Source organism: Lepisosteus platostomus, chromosome 16 (genome assembly GCF_059453375.1).
Source record: "Lepisosteus platostomus isolate fLepPlt1 chromosome 16, fLepPlt1.hap1, whole genome shotgun sequence".
In the NCBI taxonomy this organism is placed as follows: Eukaryota; Metazoa; Chordata; class Actinopteri; order Semionotiformes; family Lepisosteidae; genus Lepisosteus; species Lepisosteus platostomus.
Genome location: NC_142626.1, coordinates 16,615,048 through 16,633,335, shown reverse-complemented (window position 1 = coordinate 16,633,335; position 18,288 = coordinate 16,615,048). Strand labels below are relative to the sequence as shown.

Below are 18,288 nucleotides of genomic sequence, written 5' to 3'. Positions count from 1 at the left end.
GTATTATTGCCGTTTTGAATTTTAAATTCAATTTTAATTATTTCTTCGTAGCCTGTTCTTCAAGAAAACACCGCACGGGCAAAACGATCTTCGAAATCTACCACCAGGACAGTAAAAAAGAAAGCAGTAAGACGGAAAAAAAGAAAAGTTTATTTTGACGTCTGTAACGTGACTGATGAATACTACTGTGTGACTTTATTTCTTACATTAATTATGTTATTTTGCCACAGGCCGTGGGTCTCCGCTCTCGGCCACTGGCCAGGGTGCCAACATGTAGAAGCAGCATCTGTGTGGAGACATTTTGGCAGCAGCGGGAGCAGTACGATGCATTACTGGGGAGGATTGGGAGGCTAGATACACTCCTGAAAATGCAGAGGAAGGAGACAGTATGTTCCAGCAGTCAAACAGTTGAGCAGCTGTCTCCCGAAAAGTGCCTCTCCCCGCTGCACAGGTTGCAATGCCTGGCGGAAGCTGTGCCCCCCGCAGAGCACACACCGCCTCAGGACACTCCATCCCGGCCTCTCCGCTCACCACCGCGCAGGAATTTGTTGATGCTGTCCCCGCCGTCTATCTCCCCCCAGGAAGCACCGTTCACAGAGCGGAATTCACAGACGCCAGTGGGATGAATAATTCTCCCAGATATCCAACTGCTACCCATCACTCAGGAGATGGAGGGGGGGTTGTACTTGCAGTGCATCGGCATAGACGGGAAAGCAAGAGCCGACCGCTACGCCGCCCTCGTGTTTCGAAATCTTGTGACTTTTGACTTTACTGGGGGTGGACCACGTCTGTAAATTTTGATGGGTCCAGAGGCAAAAGTGCCTTGCCTTGCAATCTCCGGGAAACCATTAGTCGCATGGTGAATCGGAGATTCTCAACCATTACTTCGTGCGACTGGAAAAGAATTCGTGATCGGATCAACGAAATGCTTCGTACAAGGAGGCGCTCTTTTCCTCTAGTCTAACAGTCTGTCCACAAACAAAACATTCCTGTTAGACAAGAGGAATTGAAAAAAAACAATTTTGTCAATGGAAACCGGTGTGTGTGTCTCTCTCTGCTGGATGTCCCTCTCAATCTCTGCTGAATGAATAAAAGCATTTTATTAAAAACGCATTTGCGTTTGTCTGGTATTTACTTTGGTCCCTTTTAACTGTTTTTTGATCTACTGTATTGCTTTGAGATGCCACTTTTAAAGGTGATATGTAAAATAAACACGATTTAAATCAATATAAATGTTTATATTGTATCGCATACTGTCCAGCCTCCATCTCTATAAAAATTTACTCTATTACACACACACAATAGAAGCAGGAAGCAGAAGCAGGGACCGTTGTCAGAAGGGAAGAAGGTGACTATTAATTGTTATCAAAAATGACTTAGATTCGATCATGTTGTGATATTTTAAAATATAAAAGTCAATTGATTGTCCATAATATCGCTATTCTATTTTTTCGAAGAAATGTTTGTTAAAAGAAAAGTCCAGCACCAGCTGGATTCGAACACACAACCTGCTAGTTGTAAGTCAGGCATGTAGACCGGTAAGACCATATCATTATTAAATTCTTTAGATACGCGAATCAATATTATATTCCCTTTTAATCAAATTCTAAAAGTATGCTTGTTGAATCCGGTATCTCTTTAGTTAAAGACTTCGATGCTTAAAATGTTTAGGGAGAAATGGAATACTGGTGTGTATTTTTTCTTTAAAGTACCAAGACCAGCCATATACTGTATGTTTATGTTCCAACATTAATATCGTTTATGGCCTTCACACGCATTACAGTATGCTCCTATTCTTTTTATGCTGAGCTACTAAGATTTCCCTTCAGTGGTAAAATTCAATATCTACAATGGGCACAGCAAAGACGTTTACTGTAAGTCTTTCTACGACAGATCAACGGACCACGAGTGCCCCTGTCAGTCAACCAATCACGTACTGCGGTGCCGCGCGTCATTTTGCGTCACACTGTGCGACGCCACCTTCGATACGTGTCTGTAACGCGCACTTTGAATGGCTGCATCTGTAGATTTGGAAATTTATATCCTTAAATTAATAGCATGATTAATTTATTTAGATACGTGCTTACATATTCTCTATTATAAAACAGATAATTTGGTCCTGGAATCTGATTGGCTGACACCCTTCTGAAGAGGTACCATAATCTCTGGTATACGGACGCCCCTGAAATTTGACTTGTTACTGTGTGATAAATTTTAAAGACATAGATAAAAAAGTTTGGATTCTCATATATCTGGTACAAGTATCTTTTAAAACAGTCTTTGTTGTGCTCTTGAGGATCCTTGTGATATTTTGAGCTCTGGTTGAACTATAAGTGTCGCAGTTTAAATAATTTTCATTGTTAGAAATTATGAAACGCTCTGTTACGAGCAAGGGAGTTTGTACATCTGTTATACTAAAAGAAAATGCCCGACGAACTAGGGATTGGACAGTTTTTCAGTGCTTGTACAATCGATGGAAATGTTCAAATAAATGTGCTAAAGAAATAAACAAAAAAAGTAAATTATTCCTTTATCATATTGGCTACCTAATGTCCCGTCCTTGTTAGTTAGATCTACGAAATGCTGTGTTGTTACTTTTTTTTGTCGATGAAAAAATAAAGTCTTTTAAATTAAAATGACGGTTACAAATAATGTGGACCAGCGTAATACTTTGAGTTTACAGCTTGTCGAAGGTCATTCATTATTAATAATATAAGTAATATCTTCTGTAAAGGCTTTGATGCATAAAATATTTCTGCATAATTAAAATATTTATGATAAAGGTAGGTTGTGTACTTTTGCCCAACTGAGCAATCTTACTTTCATAAAAGATACCAACTTTTTAATGACACACAGTTTAAATTTAAAAGCTCAAATGCTGTACATGAGAGGTTAAGGTTTATTTGCTCCTCCTGGCGGTTTTACAAGGTGATTCCGAATACTTTCCGGTATGACGTCAAATGTCGCGATACACTGCATGATACTGCGTGATACTGCGTTTTGATGCGACACGCCCACCGGTATACCGTGAAATATCCCACCCATTTTGAGTGGCTGCATCTGTACCTCCAGATCTAAATGCCTCTCAGAGCCTTTAGAGAGGACTTACACCACACTGTTCACAGGCAGGGAACGAGACCTAGAACACCCCCTTCCTTGATCAGTAATTCACCATCCCCAGAACGCCAGCATCGCTGCTTTTACCCCAGGGTGGACTTACACACTGAGCTAAATCAGGGTGATTCTCGGGTCTCAATGTCCTTTAAATCCTGCTACTTAGTGCTTTGCTCTTTTATTATGAGGTGTGTTTATGTACCATGCGTGTGTATATGTTCACAAACAAGAAATACACCAGAAACATACATCTATATCTACGTCTCTGCTGCTCCCTTTAAACGGAGGAAAACACGAAAAGCATACATGTATCATCTACGTCTTTCCTGTTCCCTTTAAAACAAAACAAAACAAAACAAAACCACGCCACCCCTATCCGTGCACGATCAAAGCGTAGCTACTCTCAGGACCCAGTCCTGAATTATACGTGCATTCAAAGCACCACTCAGCTTCAGAACCCCGGGGCACAATTAAGGCCCACAAAGATCCTGAGCCTCACGGTAAAGCTCCAAACCCGTTCAAAACCCCGTGCAATTAAGGAATACACCCGACACCAGTTTCATACGTGCAATTAAGGCATACACCCGACACCAGTTTCGAATGCCTGTACACAATACCGTGAATCACAGCCTGCCAGACCAACTTCTGCGCTTACAGCAAACCACCCATTACATACACCGGTGTCTTCCCCAGGCCAGAGGTATCCAGGACCTCACATTTACAGTACTATATGTGAATATAGAATATAGTACTATATAAATATGTGAACCCATTCATTTAACATTTGTCATTTTCTCTCAAATATACAGTATTACATTTAAACCCATAATGTCATAGTTCCCTAAGACTTGGTATTAATGGGAGAAAGTAATTCAAACATCTAGGCCATTTCCTTAGTTAGCAGCTAGTTGACCTGAGAAATTACCAGCCACTTCTTGAAGTGAAGTCAGGGCTTCAACAATTTGCCTAAAGAACTAATCTTCCTTCTGTTCTTGGTTTAGATCAGTGGTTCTCAAACTTTTTGGACCAAGTACCACCCCTCATCCAACCAAAGCATCCAAGTACCACCTACAAGTCATCATCTCATAGGAACCCCAGAAATTCTCAATGACCAACATGAGCGCACGTGCACACACACTCACACATACATATAATAAATATTATAATAATAAACTGTATTTGATATAGCACCTTTAAAGGTGGCTTCTCGAAGTGTTTTATAGAGAAAAAACAGTAACAACAACTAATAAAAAAGCACCATTTCAGTGAGAGGAGTGAGCCTGTTTAGTCGAGCAAAGCAGATGTGAATTAATTTTTTGAGCCTTGATACAATTCACAACAGAGTCTAACAGATTTTAAATCGTCAGGCATTTTCTTGACGGCAAAGGTTTCGTGGTGGATGTTGCGATGCGTCCATTAATTTCTGGAGCAACCTCTCTAATTCGTGCAACTACACCGTTATGTCGGCTTGTCATTGTTCTAGCACCGTCTGTACAAACTCCGACACATTTTATCCAGTCGAGGCCATTCTCTTCGATAAATTTATTCAGAAGCTGAAATATGTGCTCTCCTGTAGTTCCTGTTGGTAGCGGCTTACAGAATAGAAATTCCTCATGGGATGTACCCTCAAACTCGTATCTAACGTAAACGAGCAAATTGGACAAATCGACTACACACTCATCTAATTGCAGTGAAAAACATCTGCTCATCTTAACGTGCTCTATCAGTGTACTTTTGATATAATCCTTCATTTCAATAATTCTATGAGTGACTGTGTCTTTCAGGGGGAGGAGGGCAGCAGGTCGAGCTGTTTAGCAGCTTTTTCTCCACACAATGTGTCAGCTCTTTTGCCAACGGTAAATACGGTTTTTCAAAAATAGTGTGGCTTACCTGCTTTAGCAATCCGCAAGCTTGCATTTTTCCGCGTTTCCGTTTTTATTTCCGTATTTATTTAAAGTTTTTATTTAATGCGCATGGGAGCGAAACACAGAGACGCTCGGTGTATTTTTCTCAAATTAACTTAGAACAGTTCTTAAATATTTTTCTGTTATCTATCACGCTTTCCTGTGCTCACAAGATTATCAGCGTTCGTAGCACGTATTTCTATGCATTCCTGTGTTTACAACTTGGCATTGTTCCAAAATCACGCACATTATCCTTCCTCTCTATTTGCTGGAGATACAGTAGCTTTTTTAAATACAATTGGTCACTTGCATCCATAGCACGCATTCCTATAGAGTGGTATAGAATTACAGAGTATCTCTTGTGTCCACTGAAGTATTAGCGCGCACTGTATCGCAGTACGTAGGCTGCGTATTCGACATGTTTAAAATACAAAATACAAAATATGAAAACCCGTCTTGATTTTTCAGCGCACACGACACAGTTCCAGGGTCTTTTGGCGTACCACCTGGAGGCACTCCACGTACCACTGCCGGTACGCGTACCACAGTTTGAGAACCACTGGCTTAGATAACCTACCACTTGTGATCTTTGGTTCAGAAAAGTCATCATAGCTGTCAGCAAAGCCATACACAATCTTATCCTGCAAATGTTTAATATGGTTTGAGTATGGTATCTGATTGCACATCTCCAAACTGATGCCTAAACAAATATTTATGAGGCAGTGAAAATTGTGCACAACATTCTAAATGCAATACCATTAATTGGCTGAGGTCAGAAAACCCTGGTGTTATAAATCTCCCCTACCTTGTTGCTCCTCAGTCCTACCCTCATTCTACTTTCCTTGTTGCTATAATTATATTGTAAATGACTAATCCTGTTTGGCCATGGATATATGTTAAACCTACAATAGTTCTGGCCCTAACTCAGCATCAGGCAGTATAACAAAATATTGACCTTCAACACAAATGTAATCATTTTTGCTTCAGAACCTATAGGAGATTACTTTTTTTACCTTTCACTGAAATGTCTGAGTTTTGCCAAAAAAGACAATAGACGATAAAACAGACACTGCTTGAGGTTTCCTCCTACACCACTACCTATCTATAGCAAGTTTATTAGATCAGAAAATCAGCTCACTGACAGCTGAAAATGTTTTCTCTAATATTCTCATGGGGAATGAAAATCATTCTCTTTCTTGTTTGCTGGAGTGTTCCTACATTGCCTTCTAGCATTTTACGGCCAAAATTACATTTCAGATCCCATTATAGAGTACTTCTTCTGATATGGTCAATGGATAAGATATGGATCATAAGTAAAACTATAACAAAAGGTTGCCATTCAGCCTATTTAGCACACAGTAAAAGGTTGTGTGTTATTTTGTTCTCATTTTAAAATATTTAAAAAAAAACAGAATTAATTAAAATTGTTTAACTCCTTTCTTCCTCATTGTTTCTTTGTTTTAAATAACAGTCGTTTCCTTCATTTTTCCTATATGACACTTCATCACCTCTAGAACAAGTTTAATTAAATTTAACAGATACAGACATTGATGGACTTCCTACAGGAGCAAAGCACCTGCTCTCAGCCAAGAAACTTCCACACCCACATACAGCTCAGGGCAGAAAAGAAAGTCAGTTAATTAACACTTTACTCATCCATGCTGTGATAGTTTTCTGAAAACTTTTTTTTCAGAAAAAAATGGTTTATGTTTTTTTTAGTTGTTCTCCATCCATCCATTTTCACCTCAACCAATTCAACGCAAGTTTGATAGTTCCTAAACCTACAGTAATCACACATTACTGGCATTTCAAATTATTACCGTAAAGGTTATTAGTTATTTCAAGACTAACTTAATCACTTGGAGTCTGAAAAACAGGTTTTCAATTAACCTTTTCTTACAAAGGAATGTGGTGTTAAGAAGGTTTCATTTGTTAATATACTACACTTCTCCAACCATAAAATGGTTACAATACAACAGGATTACCAATCATCGATAAAATTTAGGGAGACCACAGATAGCTCTGTCTCATCTTACCTACTGATCTAGACCAGAGGTTCTTATACTGAGCTCCATTCAGAACGTCCCTTGAAAGTACATAAAGAAAGCATGAAGCAATGTGTAGATCCTTTTATAGAGATAGATAGATATGATAGAGAACCTAGACAGAATGATTAAACATTTATTTTATTTACTACAGAATCTGGAAATGAATAATACACATAAATTATTAAAGTAATAGCATTTACGGTAGCTGGTTGTCTATAGCAAGTAATATGTCCCTTTATCCCTCTATAGCAGAACAGGTGTTCATGGAGTCTTGGCCAATGCCTGTAATCAATATCCTCTGGTTAAAGTCTTGTTTCTGTTTACTTCTTTGTCTTCTCTCTCTTGCCCAACGCAAAGCTGGGTTTACAACACCCAGATCATGCCATCCAAGTTCACCAAAAAAACCTGACAGCAGTCCCATGATGCATAGAGCATTTTGTGGTTTTCATCAAATTATTCAGATCTATACATTAGGCATTGAGCATTCAAACAACTGGATTAGAACACATGAGAGGCAATATAATTAGAAAACAGAGAAATCAATCAGTCTCATGAACATATCTAGACACATAAAAACAATTAGGATATTTAAAAAAGAAAAGACAAGGTAAATTACAAGGGACCATTGAGAAACTAAAATACATGAAACTGAGAATGGTATACTGTAGGAATATAGATTACAAGTAAGAAAATAAACAGAAAAGAAGTTATATTTAGCAATTAAAAAAAAATCTTAATGCTAACGTTAATATAGATAAGATGGTCTGAGACTGGAACTAATTAGGGTCAGTGAAAGCACTCTTTAATGCCGGGGTAGTATGTTAGTTGGGAAAGAGCAAGAACCCATGGAAGGTGGAGTGGTGGTTATGATTATCAAAGATATACGTGTTTGCTGCAAGCTGGAGATAAACATTGTCTCCTATTTCGAGTTGCAGGATGGCACTATTGCTTACACTGCCGTGACCAGTATGTCCATAGGTTTCCCATAAGGTGACTATCGTCTCATTGTTTTTCATCAATCTCACCGCAGTGTTCACATTGACCTCTTGAAAGACAGTGCCAGTTAAGTAGTAAATGCCCCTCACCAAGGCAGTGAAAATACCTGCAGAGACAGTTTTAAAAATCAGACTCTGATAGAGAAAATAAGCTGAATGTTGAATGAAATAGTTTAATAATGTGCTTTTATGACTTTTATTTACCAAAAAACTCATTTTTTTATAAGGTATCATTATTTTTAGAGATTAATTAAATAATTAAATTAATTATCTTTCAGTGGCTTCACCACACTGTAATTGACAACTAGAGGTAAGCTTGTAAATTGACCTCCTAAATTGTGGTACCTGAGGCTGGGTTGTAACAGTTTCCAAGATTAGTTATGATTCGTCTAAACACCAGGGTGGTATCAGTGTTGAACGGTCCTGTATTTTCAGGTCCAGTTGTTCGTAAGGAAGCAGAAAAGACAATCTTTGGAAGTGCTGGAGATTAAAACAGAACAACTTTTCCAGTACAGCCAATCATTGTTATGCTTCTCTATTTTCTTACAGTTAAGGTATTGATGTATAACTGAAAAACAATATCAAAATTGTAATGTTGTCAAGATATCCTCTTTGTTGCTTGTTCATTGGCGTGCCACTTCTTTATCACCTGATTCAAATTCAATATACTACTCAAGACAAAACTGCTATTTAATAGTTAGTGTGACATAAGTATAAGGTATTTTAAGATTATACACTGTGAAATGTTGTGCTTTAGCACTGGAGAAAGTGAATGATATAAATAGGTATTATACCGTCTGACTATTTTTTCTCACTCACATTGTAGTACTTTCTAAAAAGAACCTACGTTTCCCTGTTTTAATGTGCTGTCCCATGTGCAAATGTTTAGGTCTAATAAGTTTTTTGAGTGTGAAACACTTCATCAGTGTTTGATGTTTTGGTGCGTACAGTTAAAAAACTTTTTGATCATTTTGAAAACTTTCAAATTAGCACTGGCCTCCTGCATTGAAACCTATAGCAACGTCTTCAGAAAATTTTTACATTCATAGTTATTATTAGAGATGTATTTACTATATACAATGAAGAAAATCTCTTTATATTGCCATATTTTACATTTCTTTAAATTTTAAAAACATATTATAATCTTAAATTAGACAAGATGTTCTCAGATCTCTTAACTAATTTAAATATTTTATGTTCATCATTGTACCTAGTTAACCTTCTATTTATGTCTGTTTCTGACAATCAATAAAACTCAAATATAATAAACATGCTACAAATATGTATTTAAAGTAATAATAAATCAGAATACATTTTAGTTGAGTGTAAGCAATCCCAGGAAAGATCCTGTAAGTAATACAACTACAGAGAAAATAATGCATCCTTCTGAAGATTTTAGAGTAAAGGTACAGAAGACAAGATGCAGATTTGCAACAAAAATGCTATACGGTCCACTATGTAAAAAAAAACAACAATAGTACCTTCTCTTGCCTTTTCCATTTGCTCCAGTTTGTTCTTCAGGCTGCCCAGTTCTAGGCATAAATAAAACATTAATTTAACTTCAGAAATCAAAGTACTCTTTATTCAGATTTAGAGTTTGGACACACTAGACCACTGCAGGAAGTATTCTTGACACTATTCCTCAAAGACACAAAACTCAATACCATTCTGCAGCTTGTCAATCTCTCTGTAGAGATGCAGCTGCATGCTGTCCTCAGGAGCATGGAGCTGTCTCTGGGAGTCAGTCTGTACATAGCGGGAAACTTCTTTCTTTGCTTTAACCGCAGACTTCATCGTTACTGGAGAAAGAAGACTCAGGAATATGTTCTCTTTGACTTCATTGAGGTACTTATAGAGTAAAGCTTCCACGTCAGCCTGATGAATATTAACTGACGACTGAGGGTGTGTGAAAGTCATATCAGTATAGTATCTGTTGATGCCTCAAGCAATCTGGCATGAACAGTGCCCTTATTTTCTTTTCTTTAATAAAATATTTTAATATACAGTATAGGTTGAATCTCCAGTTTGTGTAGTGCTATCGGACATTATTTACAGAGGAGCAAGAAATGTGCTTTCATCCTTTATTGATTTCAATGCAACTGGCAATTCAGAAACTATGAGGTTTCCCAACTCTTATATACAATGTAGATTCAGAATGCTGTATGTGATAAAGTTACAGCAGCTGTTAATACAAATCAGCTCTTCTCTTTTTTTTTCTCATTATTGTAATGATGCAAACTGACTGGAAAGGGCAATGGTTGCAGAACTAAAGGGTGAATCCACCTGCTGAGCTCTGAGCAGTCAGCTAGCAGACAGGCAAGAGTGAAACTGAAATGACTGCACTGACATTAGTGTTAAGTGGAAGCTTATTCTGTTGCAAAGGGCAAGACCAGGAGATAGAGTCAATGTTGTAAGCAAGGTTTAAAGCCACGTAGGCAGTAGGAATAAACAAGCCAAGGGAAATCCAGGAAAGAAGATGAAGACATGAGCAAGGGTCAGAGCACAGAGAAGCAAAGCAAGGAATTAAGCTGAGACTAGTATCACAGCAAAGCGCAACTAGGGAATGTGTTTGACTCGAGGGAGCAAACTCACTGACTCAGTGCTGGACTAAAGCTGAAGCATTATAATAAGGACTCATAACAAGTTTGAACAGCACCAGTGGATGATCAACCTGCATGGAGAAGCGTTTGTTTGCTGTAGTGACCTTGGAGTGCGAGCTTGCTTTTCATATTTTTAACATACCTTCTCTATTTTCTTACAGATAAGGTTTTGATGTGTAGCTGAAAAACAATATCGAAGCACATGTTGTCAAGAAATCCTGTCTGTTGTTTGTGCATTGAAGTGCCACTTCTTTATCACTTGATTCAAATTAAATATCCTACTCAAGACAAAACTACTATTTTAATAGTTAATAGGTTACATAAGTTTAATAGTTTAATAGGTGACATAAGGTGCCTTTTGGTACACGTGGTACAAAGTTAGGTTAAATTTCTCCAGAAATTACTTTTAATAGCTCCCATTATGCAAATCAGTAGCAACACTGGAACCTTGAATATGTGTTAGATGTTCATACTGTATGTCCCACTTCAGTTCCTCCTGTTCCACCTGGTTATAACACCCCGGCCGGTTACCCATGACACCTCAAGCACAGAATGTACAGCAGTATACACTGAATTGTTTGATCAGGAAGTTTGTGTAATTTGCATTCTTAGGGCCTCAGACTTTACGTATTAGTAGGGTTTGAGCCTCGGAAATTTGTTTATATCCAGTATTGTTCCCTATAGCCTGTTCTAGCACAGGTGGTAAAACCTTAGTTCCTCTTCCCTTACTAAAAGGATTGAATAATATACATAAATCAGGTGATCACAATTTAATAGCAAATGATAAAACTAACAACAGGAACTATCAGTGAGGATCCAGAAGTGGAAACCTACTGTACCTGTTCCTCACCAAGTGTTCCAAGAGGTGTATTTACCAACTATTACAGAATCTGCCAACTTACTACTGGTATTCCTTGTTCCCTACTGACTTTTATTTTAATGACCAATTCTTTGGTCATTACAAATTTCAGAAGCATACTGGCACACTTTTGCTTCCAGCAAATCATAAGTATGAGTGCTACACACCGGTGGTGGTAGAGGGGAGTCACCATTACCTTTAGTTTAAGCAAAATAAATTAATATATTGTGTTTTCATATGTTTAGAATATTATTTATTATTGATTTTCAGAGTCCAGTGGACAAATTACTGTGACTTAGATGGGAGTGAAATCTGCTAGAAATTTGATTTTTATCCAATATGTCTATTTAGTGATTTATGGCAAATGATGTATCTCTGTTGACAGGCCTCCCGTAATAACCATTATAAAGGTATGTCATTTCTGTCCTGCCCTGTTACACTGATAAGTTTTATTAACAGTGCATAGATCTTACCCTGACCCTGAGCAGAGATAAGGAGTGTCCAGATGAAGATGGTGATGAATGTCATTGTTGCTGTGGGTTCTGTTGCCACAAAGAGCAGCTCTCAGTCATGATGTGTTAAACTCACAAGGCTATAAACACTCCCAGAGCACTGAAGCATATGCTGCCAATACAAAGTGTCTCTTCTATGCAAATTGTCTTCCATGGACCAGCAGTTTAGTTGTTAAAGGTGTTGTGTGAAGCAGTGAGTTTGGCTCAGGTTTGCAAAGTACCTTCCTTTTACAAATTCTGTCACAGTTATACAGTATATAAACCACTTCTTGTGTCATAGTTCAGTACCCAGTCTAAATAATCTAACACACTAATAACGTTTGCAATAATAAATTCTAACACACTATTGTAAACATTGTTTTCAGATTAAGAATTATTTTCACATTATGAATGATTTTTTTATCATCAGTTAGGAAATATCTCTGTGTCAAATATTAGTTTCAGTGATTATTAATGTAAGTGTGTTACAGTATGTATACTCAACTCCCAAAAAACACAGTGAGTTCAGTGTCCAATCAGTGTTTTCTTTATACTCTGGGACAGTCTGGGGAGTCAGAAAAACTTGTCTTTTTTAGAGTTGTTACCAGCACATCTCTCATACTATATATTTAGATCCTTACAGACACCAGGAAGAAGAATTTCTCATTTCATTTTCCCTAACAAGTGTAGTTGTGAACTGGATGGGTGAGATAAAAGTTATGTATGGGAGTGTGTTAAGATGGGAACAGCAGAACATGATCAAAATTTTAAACACCCATTCCAGGTCTCCAGCACTGTCCGTTTATCATCACTGTATTGAAAATATTCCTTAAAAAGAAACGTCATACATAATTTTCAAGACGAAGGACAAGAAAATTATTTTACCTTTTAATGTATCAAAACAGTATCTATAAAATGGAAAAAGAGAGAGGATTCACTTTGTGTCCTTCTGCAGGTAGATTTAAACACCATGAAAACTCAAAAATCTCAAAACCTCCAAGTGTCCTTCAAGAAGGCAGGGTTCAATACACTCAATTTACTTGTAGTTTCCTTGTTTCTCTGTCTTGATTTGCCTCTGGCGTTGTCACTTGATGAGCTTTTCACTTTCTTTATTGGTCTCGTCAGACCTGTCTTTCTACCTGCATTGTGACAAGAAACCAACCACCTTGAATTTCTATTATGTTTTTTATCTCTGATCTGTTGCTATTTATCTGTCACCAGGTAGGATTTGTTTCATTATTGCAAGCCACTCAATCCTTGAACCCCTAATCCACTCAACAGAGCTGGAACAGAGTGAAGTGTGGAGTGGCTTTTCAGAGCAGCACTTGACACTGCATGTTCAGAGGGAGCAGGATAATAACTACCCTGGCGCTCACTCTCAGGACAGGGAGTTAATAATAGTGAAGTAAGACACAAGATGTAAAAAGGGTTAACTTAAGTCAGTTCTGCCTGAAAATTAGACTTCTAAGCAATAAGGGTTTATGGAAGGAAAGGGGGTTAACTGATAAAGATTCCAGATGCAAGCTAGGAGCCCCCTGGGGGCGCAATCTTAAACTGACCATTTGGCCAGGGTTTCTTAACTGGCCAAATACCATGACCCCCCCTTACCATAACACCGAATGACGTCCGAAGCAGCAAGGAAGGACTATATAACCCAAAAGTTTGTACCGGCACATCGAACAATACTTCGGTTTTGTTGTTTCTTGCGGGAAACAAGACTTCGGCTTTATTGTTCCTTGCATGCAATAAACTCATCTGTTTTACTTCATCTCAGGATCCAGAACCTTATTCTTTCTGTTACAACAAATTTGGCGTAGTCGCAGGATGCTCCAGAAGGCGCAGAACTTCCCATCGGCAGGAGAGACGGTCAGTGCTCACAGTACTAAGAGGTAAGGACTCCTCTTTTAAAAAAAAGTCCCGACTCTCTCTGACCGATTGGGAAGTCTCTGCTCCCTGCGAGAATCGCCCGAGATGAGAAAGTTAACGTGAGTTCCTGAATTCCTCTGGCCCGGGGAAGACACCGGTGTATGTAATGGGTTGTTTGCTGTAAGCCCAGAATTTGGTCTGGCAGGCGGTGATTCGCGGTATTGTGTACAGGCGTTCGAAACTGGTGTATGCCTCAATTGCGCGTGGAGTTTTTGAACGGGTTTTGGACCTTTACCGAGAAGTTCAGGACTGGTGTGGGCCTTAATTGCGCCCGGAGTTCTGAGTCTCAGGATCGGTGTGGGCCTTAATTGCGCCCGGGGTTCTGGAGCTGAGTGGTGCATTAAATGCACGTATAATCCAGGATTGGTGTGGGCTTTAATTGCGCCTGGGGTCCTGAGATTAGCTACGCCTTGATCGTGCACGGATTGGTGTGGCGTGTTTTTTTGTTTCAAAGGGTACAGGAGAGAAGTAGAAGATATAAATGTATGTTTTTGGTGTTTTCCTTGTTTGTGAATACATAAACACACCTCATAATAAAAGAGCAAAGCACTAAGTAGCAGGATCTAAAGGACGCTGAGATCCAAGAATCGCCCTAATTGAGCTCAGTCCACCCTGGGGCAAAAGCAGCGATGCTGGTGTTCTGGGGATGGTGAATTACGGATCAAGGAAGGGGGGTTTCGAGGTCTCGTTCCTTGCCTGTGAACAGTGTGGTGTAAGTCCTCTCTAAAGACTCTGAGAGGCATTTAGATCTGGAGGTAACAGACACCCTTAGCTGAATGAGTGCAGTAATGCACAGGATTTTCAAGTAAAAGCATCTCCCTACTGTATGAGCTGTTACCTCACACACGACAATAGTAAACTCTTAAAGAGACCGAACATGTGTGCTAACTGATGGTTTGAGAAAGTGGTGGAAGGGTCTGTTTATATATCGGAAAAGTGTAAATTGACGGAAAAGAAGGAGAAAAATATGGGAAAAGCTGAGTTTGTCAGAGGGAGTTTGGGGCGAAGACGCCTGTAAAGAAAGCATATGAGTATTGATTGGCAAAAGCACAAGCATGTAGCTCCCACCCTGGTGCACGGCCGGCACCAGTGGTGGCAGATACATAAGAAAAAAAAAAGAAATTGGGATGTGACTTCTTAAAAGTGTGTTTATGGGAAAAACAAAAACCCAAAAGAAAAGATACTTTACTCGCTACGAAAGAGTATGAACAAAAGCGAAAAGAGGCAGTGCAGGAGAATCAGAAACTAAAGGAAGAATTAGTTCCTGGTCGCACTGCACTAGTTAATGTGTTACAGCCGTCAACTAAATTATATCCTGCTCTCCCATAGGGGAACAGACAGGCAGGAAATAAAAATAATTGGGATCAATTCTCACAGTGACTATATGGAGAGGGGTGGACTGGGTGGGATGACACCTGGAACGAGTGTGATAGAGACGGAACAAGGACTCCCTTCTTAAAGGGAGGGCGCCCGCAGACCTGTACTCTCACCCTAAGTGGGAAAGGACTTGATGTAGCGGGGGCTGGCGCTGTTGATGACAGCGTCACTCTAACTGTCTCGCACCCTGTCGAGGGGGTCCGCACTCCCACCTACCTTCCCTGATTCCCCCATACGATCAAATCCAAAACTGGAAGATATTGACCGGTGGGCTAAAGTACCGCACCTGAAATTAGAAATGCAGCGAACCTGGAGTGCGCTTCAGGAATTAAAAGGATTAATGTAGAAGTAAAACAAGAATACAGCACATTGTAGTATAAAGAGAAAAATATATTCTCGATGTGTATGTGTCACGACCACCAGCCAGCTGAGATCAACACGTAAGCGAGCCAATCAGCACCAGCAGCGGATTACTACTAACTAGCGCCGCCGCACGAGTTAACACACCTGCAATTGCTCTACCGTGCGGCACGCCAGGTTATTTATACCATTCTTACCTGATTCCCGTTGCTCGGTATTGAGTTCTCTACTTGTTGCTCAGCCTAGCGTTCTTACCCCTCTTTTGCCTTCCTGGAATTCTGCCTGCACCTTTTGCCTTCGGACTTCGGATCTCGTCCTTGGATTGTTTGCTATCATTGCCTGTTTTGGATTTGACCCTGTAGCTCTCTTTTCGACCACGATTCTGTCTCACGTTTTGGATTGTTCACCACCAGTGCCTTTACCGGATCTCGACCTACCTTCGCCTTCGGTATACGACTCAGCTCCTGGATTTGCTCGGTACGTTTACTTACCTCCCTGCGACTCCTGCATCTGCATCGGATCCTTTTCACCTCTACAGAGCAGCGTTACAGTATGTGTGTTTTATGAATTTGTGTGCCGGCATGTATGTGTGTAACTGTGAGTTTTGGTATACTAAATGACGGTGTGAGTGTGTTTAGCCAGCGGGACTGGCTAGAGACGTAACTAAAGAGACTTGACGAAAATCAACTTAAGGAGATTGGAAAATATAAGAGCATCTGAAACGTATAAGTACAGTACAAGTGGACGTAAAAGTAGTTAAACAGTTTTTGTATTTTTATACAATTAGTTGCAATAGTGGAAACAATTTGGTTTTATTCGAATGTCTCAAAACCAGACATGCTGAAATGCTGTAGGTTTAGAATCGAGACTGGGGAGAATAACGTCTTGTGAGAAGATCTGTTTACCTAATGATTAGATCCTGTAAATCCCTTGTAGCCTCCCTAAGTCTGTCCCAGTCCAGTGGTTAAAAATGTACTGTTAATGGAGTGTTGGTTTCTCTGTTAGGGGATACTGGAGCACTACTGTCATGCTTGTTTCACTCCTCTGTTCAACAGTGTGCTATAGATTAATGTATATGGGAAGACGGCAGGAGGCCACAGGAGTATTGGGACAGCAAGTTGAGTAACAGATTTTAATGGGTGGTTTTATTCCGGATCTATTGGGGTGGAATATTATGCATTACAAAGAATGACTATCCAGAACAGGGTATCACGTGGCTTCAACTGACTGTGATCACTCAGTATGTTGATGGTATTCTGAGTGCTTCCCCTGATGAGGAAACCCACAAGTCTGAGTTGCTTCAGCTTTAGAGTGTCTAATAGAAGCAGTTATGATAAGGCCCTTTTGTGTCTAGCATTGTGAAATTTTAACAGGGCCTGGGTGCAATGTTTTTACGGGGTGAGCACAGCTCTTAACAGATCTGCTTAAGAGGGGAGTTCAGTACAAGGACAAGATTGCCTTGGTTCCCGCAGCAAAAGCCGCCTGTAATAATTTGAAACAAGCTCTCTTACAGGTGCTAAGACTGGGGTTTCCTCAGATGGATCAACCATTCCTTTGTATTATTGCAAGTTGCTGACAGAGGCCACCCAAGGAGCCCGCGAGCAGGTCCTGGAGGCGTGGGGACCACCACCTGAAGGAGGGGACAACCTCATCCCAGGAGAGTGGGTGTGGATCAGGTAATTTCCTTCACAGGTTCTCCAGCCCAGGTGGGACGGACCCTACCAGATCCTGTTGACAACCGAGTCTGCGGTTCGAGTGGAAGGAAAAGATCGCTGGATCCACGCGTCACACTGCCGACGAGCGTCATCCCCAGTTGCAGACTCAGAATGAAATCATTTCTGTTAATAACGATAATTGTTGCTGTAGGACTATGTTCTGCAGGGATTAATGATCATCTCTCCCACAAAGGAGAACATGGAATTAATTCCTTTTTAGGCCTCTCCTATCTGACAGCTAAGAAAACCAACCAAAGTGCCTGCTGGGTGTGTGCCGCATTACCCAAATATGTACTGGGAGGACTTCCCATGGGGGCCATTCCTTGGCGTCTCGAGGAAGTCATGGGCATGATCATTTGGAGGGATAATTTAGGAGATTTTAATATAACAAACTATGGGGGTTGCCATAACACGACTTTAACCTGCACAACATTACAATATCTACAGGAGCGAGGCTTAGAGCCCACGAGTTTCACAGGCTCTTACGCTCCTAAATATAACAGAAGCCATAAACCACCATACCTGACTCTAAATAAGGAACGTGAGGGAAACATATGTTTTCAGCATGCTAATGGTCTGCATTTGGTTGGATGGAGTCGTTGCAACCTTACCATCGCTGCAAATATATCCACCTCTACCTTCCAAATTCCAGGATGGGATCGGCACACACCACAATTCGGTATAAGCTTTTTATTTTCAGAGGCATGGGGAGCGCCAAACAGAACATATTTCATTTGTGGAAAACGAGCCTTTTAACTTTACAAAATGACAACAATTAAAAATACACAAGATATACACAATGAAAATACACAGCAGAGGAGACAGTAGATGGGGTTACTGAAATCAGTTGTGTCAGGATAGGTAGTTTTAACACACTCCCTTGTGTTCTAATTAGTCTA

General features: G+C 39.8%; 1 protein-coding gene across 1 annotated transcript; it reads right to left on the bottom strand.

Annotated features, from left to right (window-relative positions):
- Positions 1-7,188: 7,188 nt before the first annotated feature.
- On the bottom strand, positions 7,189-9,954 carry LOC148646976 (complement C1q-like protein 2). Its single transcript, XM_088609035.1, has 4 exons — positions 9,726-9,954; positions 9,543-9,593; positions 8,407-8,541; positions 7,189-8,168 (listed from the first exon to the last, which is right to left on the bottom strand). The coding sequence occupies exons 1-4, from the start codon at positions 9,853-9,855 to the stop codon at positions 7,888-7,890; spliced, it is 597 nt and encodes a 198-aa protein (XP_088465161.1). The 5' UTR covers positions 9,856-9,954; the 3' UTR covers positions 7,189-7,887.
- Between the last annotated feature and the right edge of the window lie 8,334 nt (positions 9,955-18,288).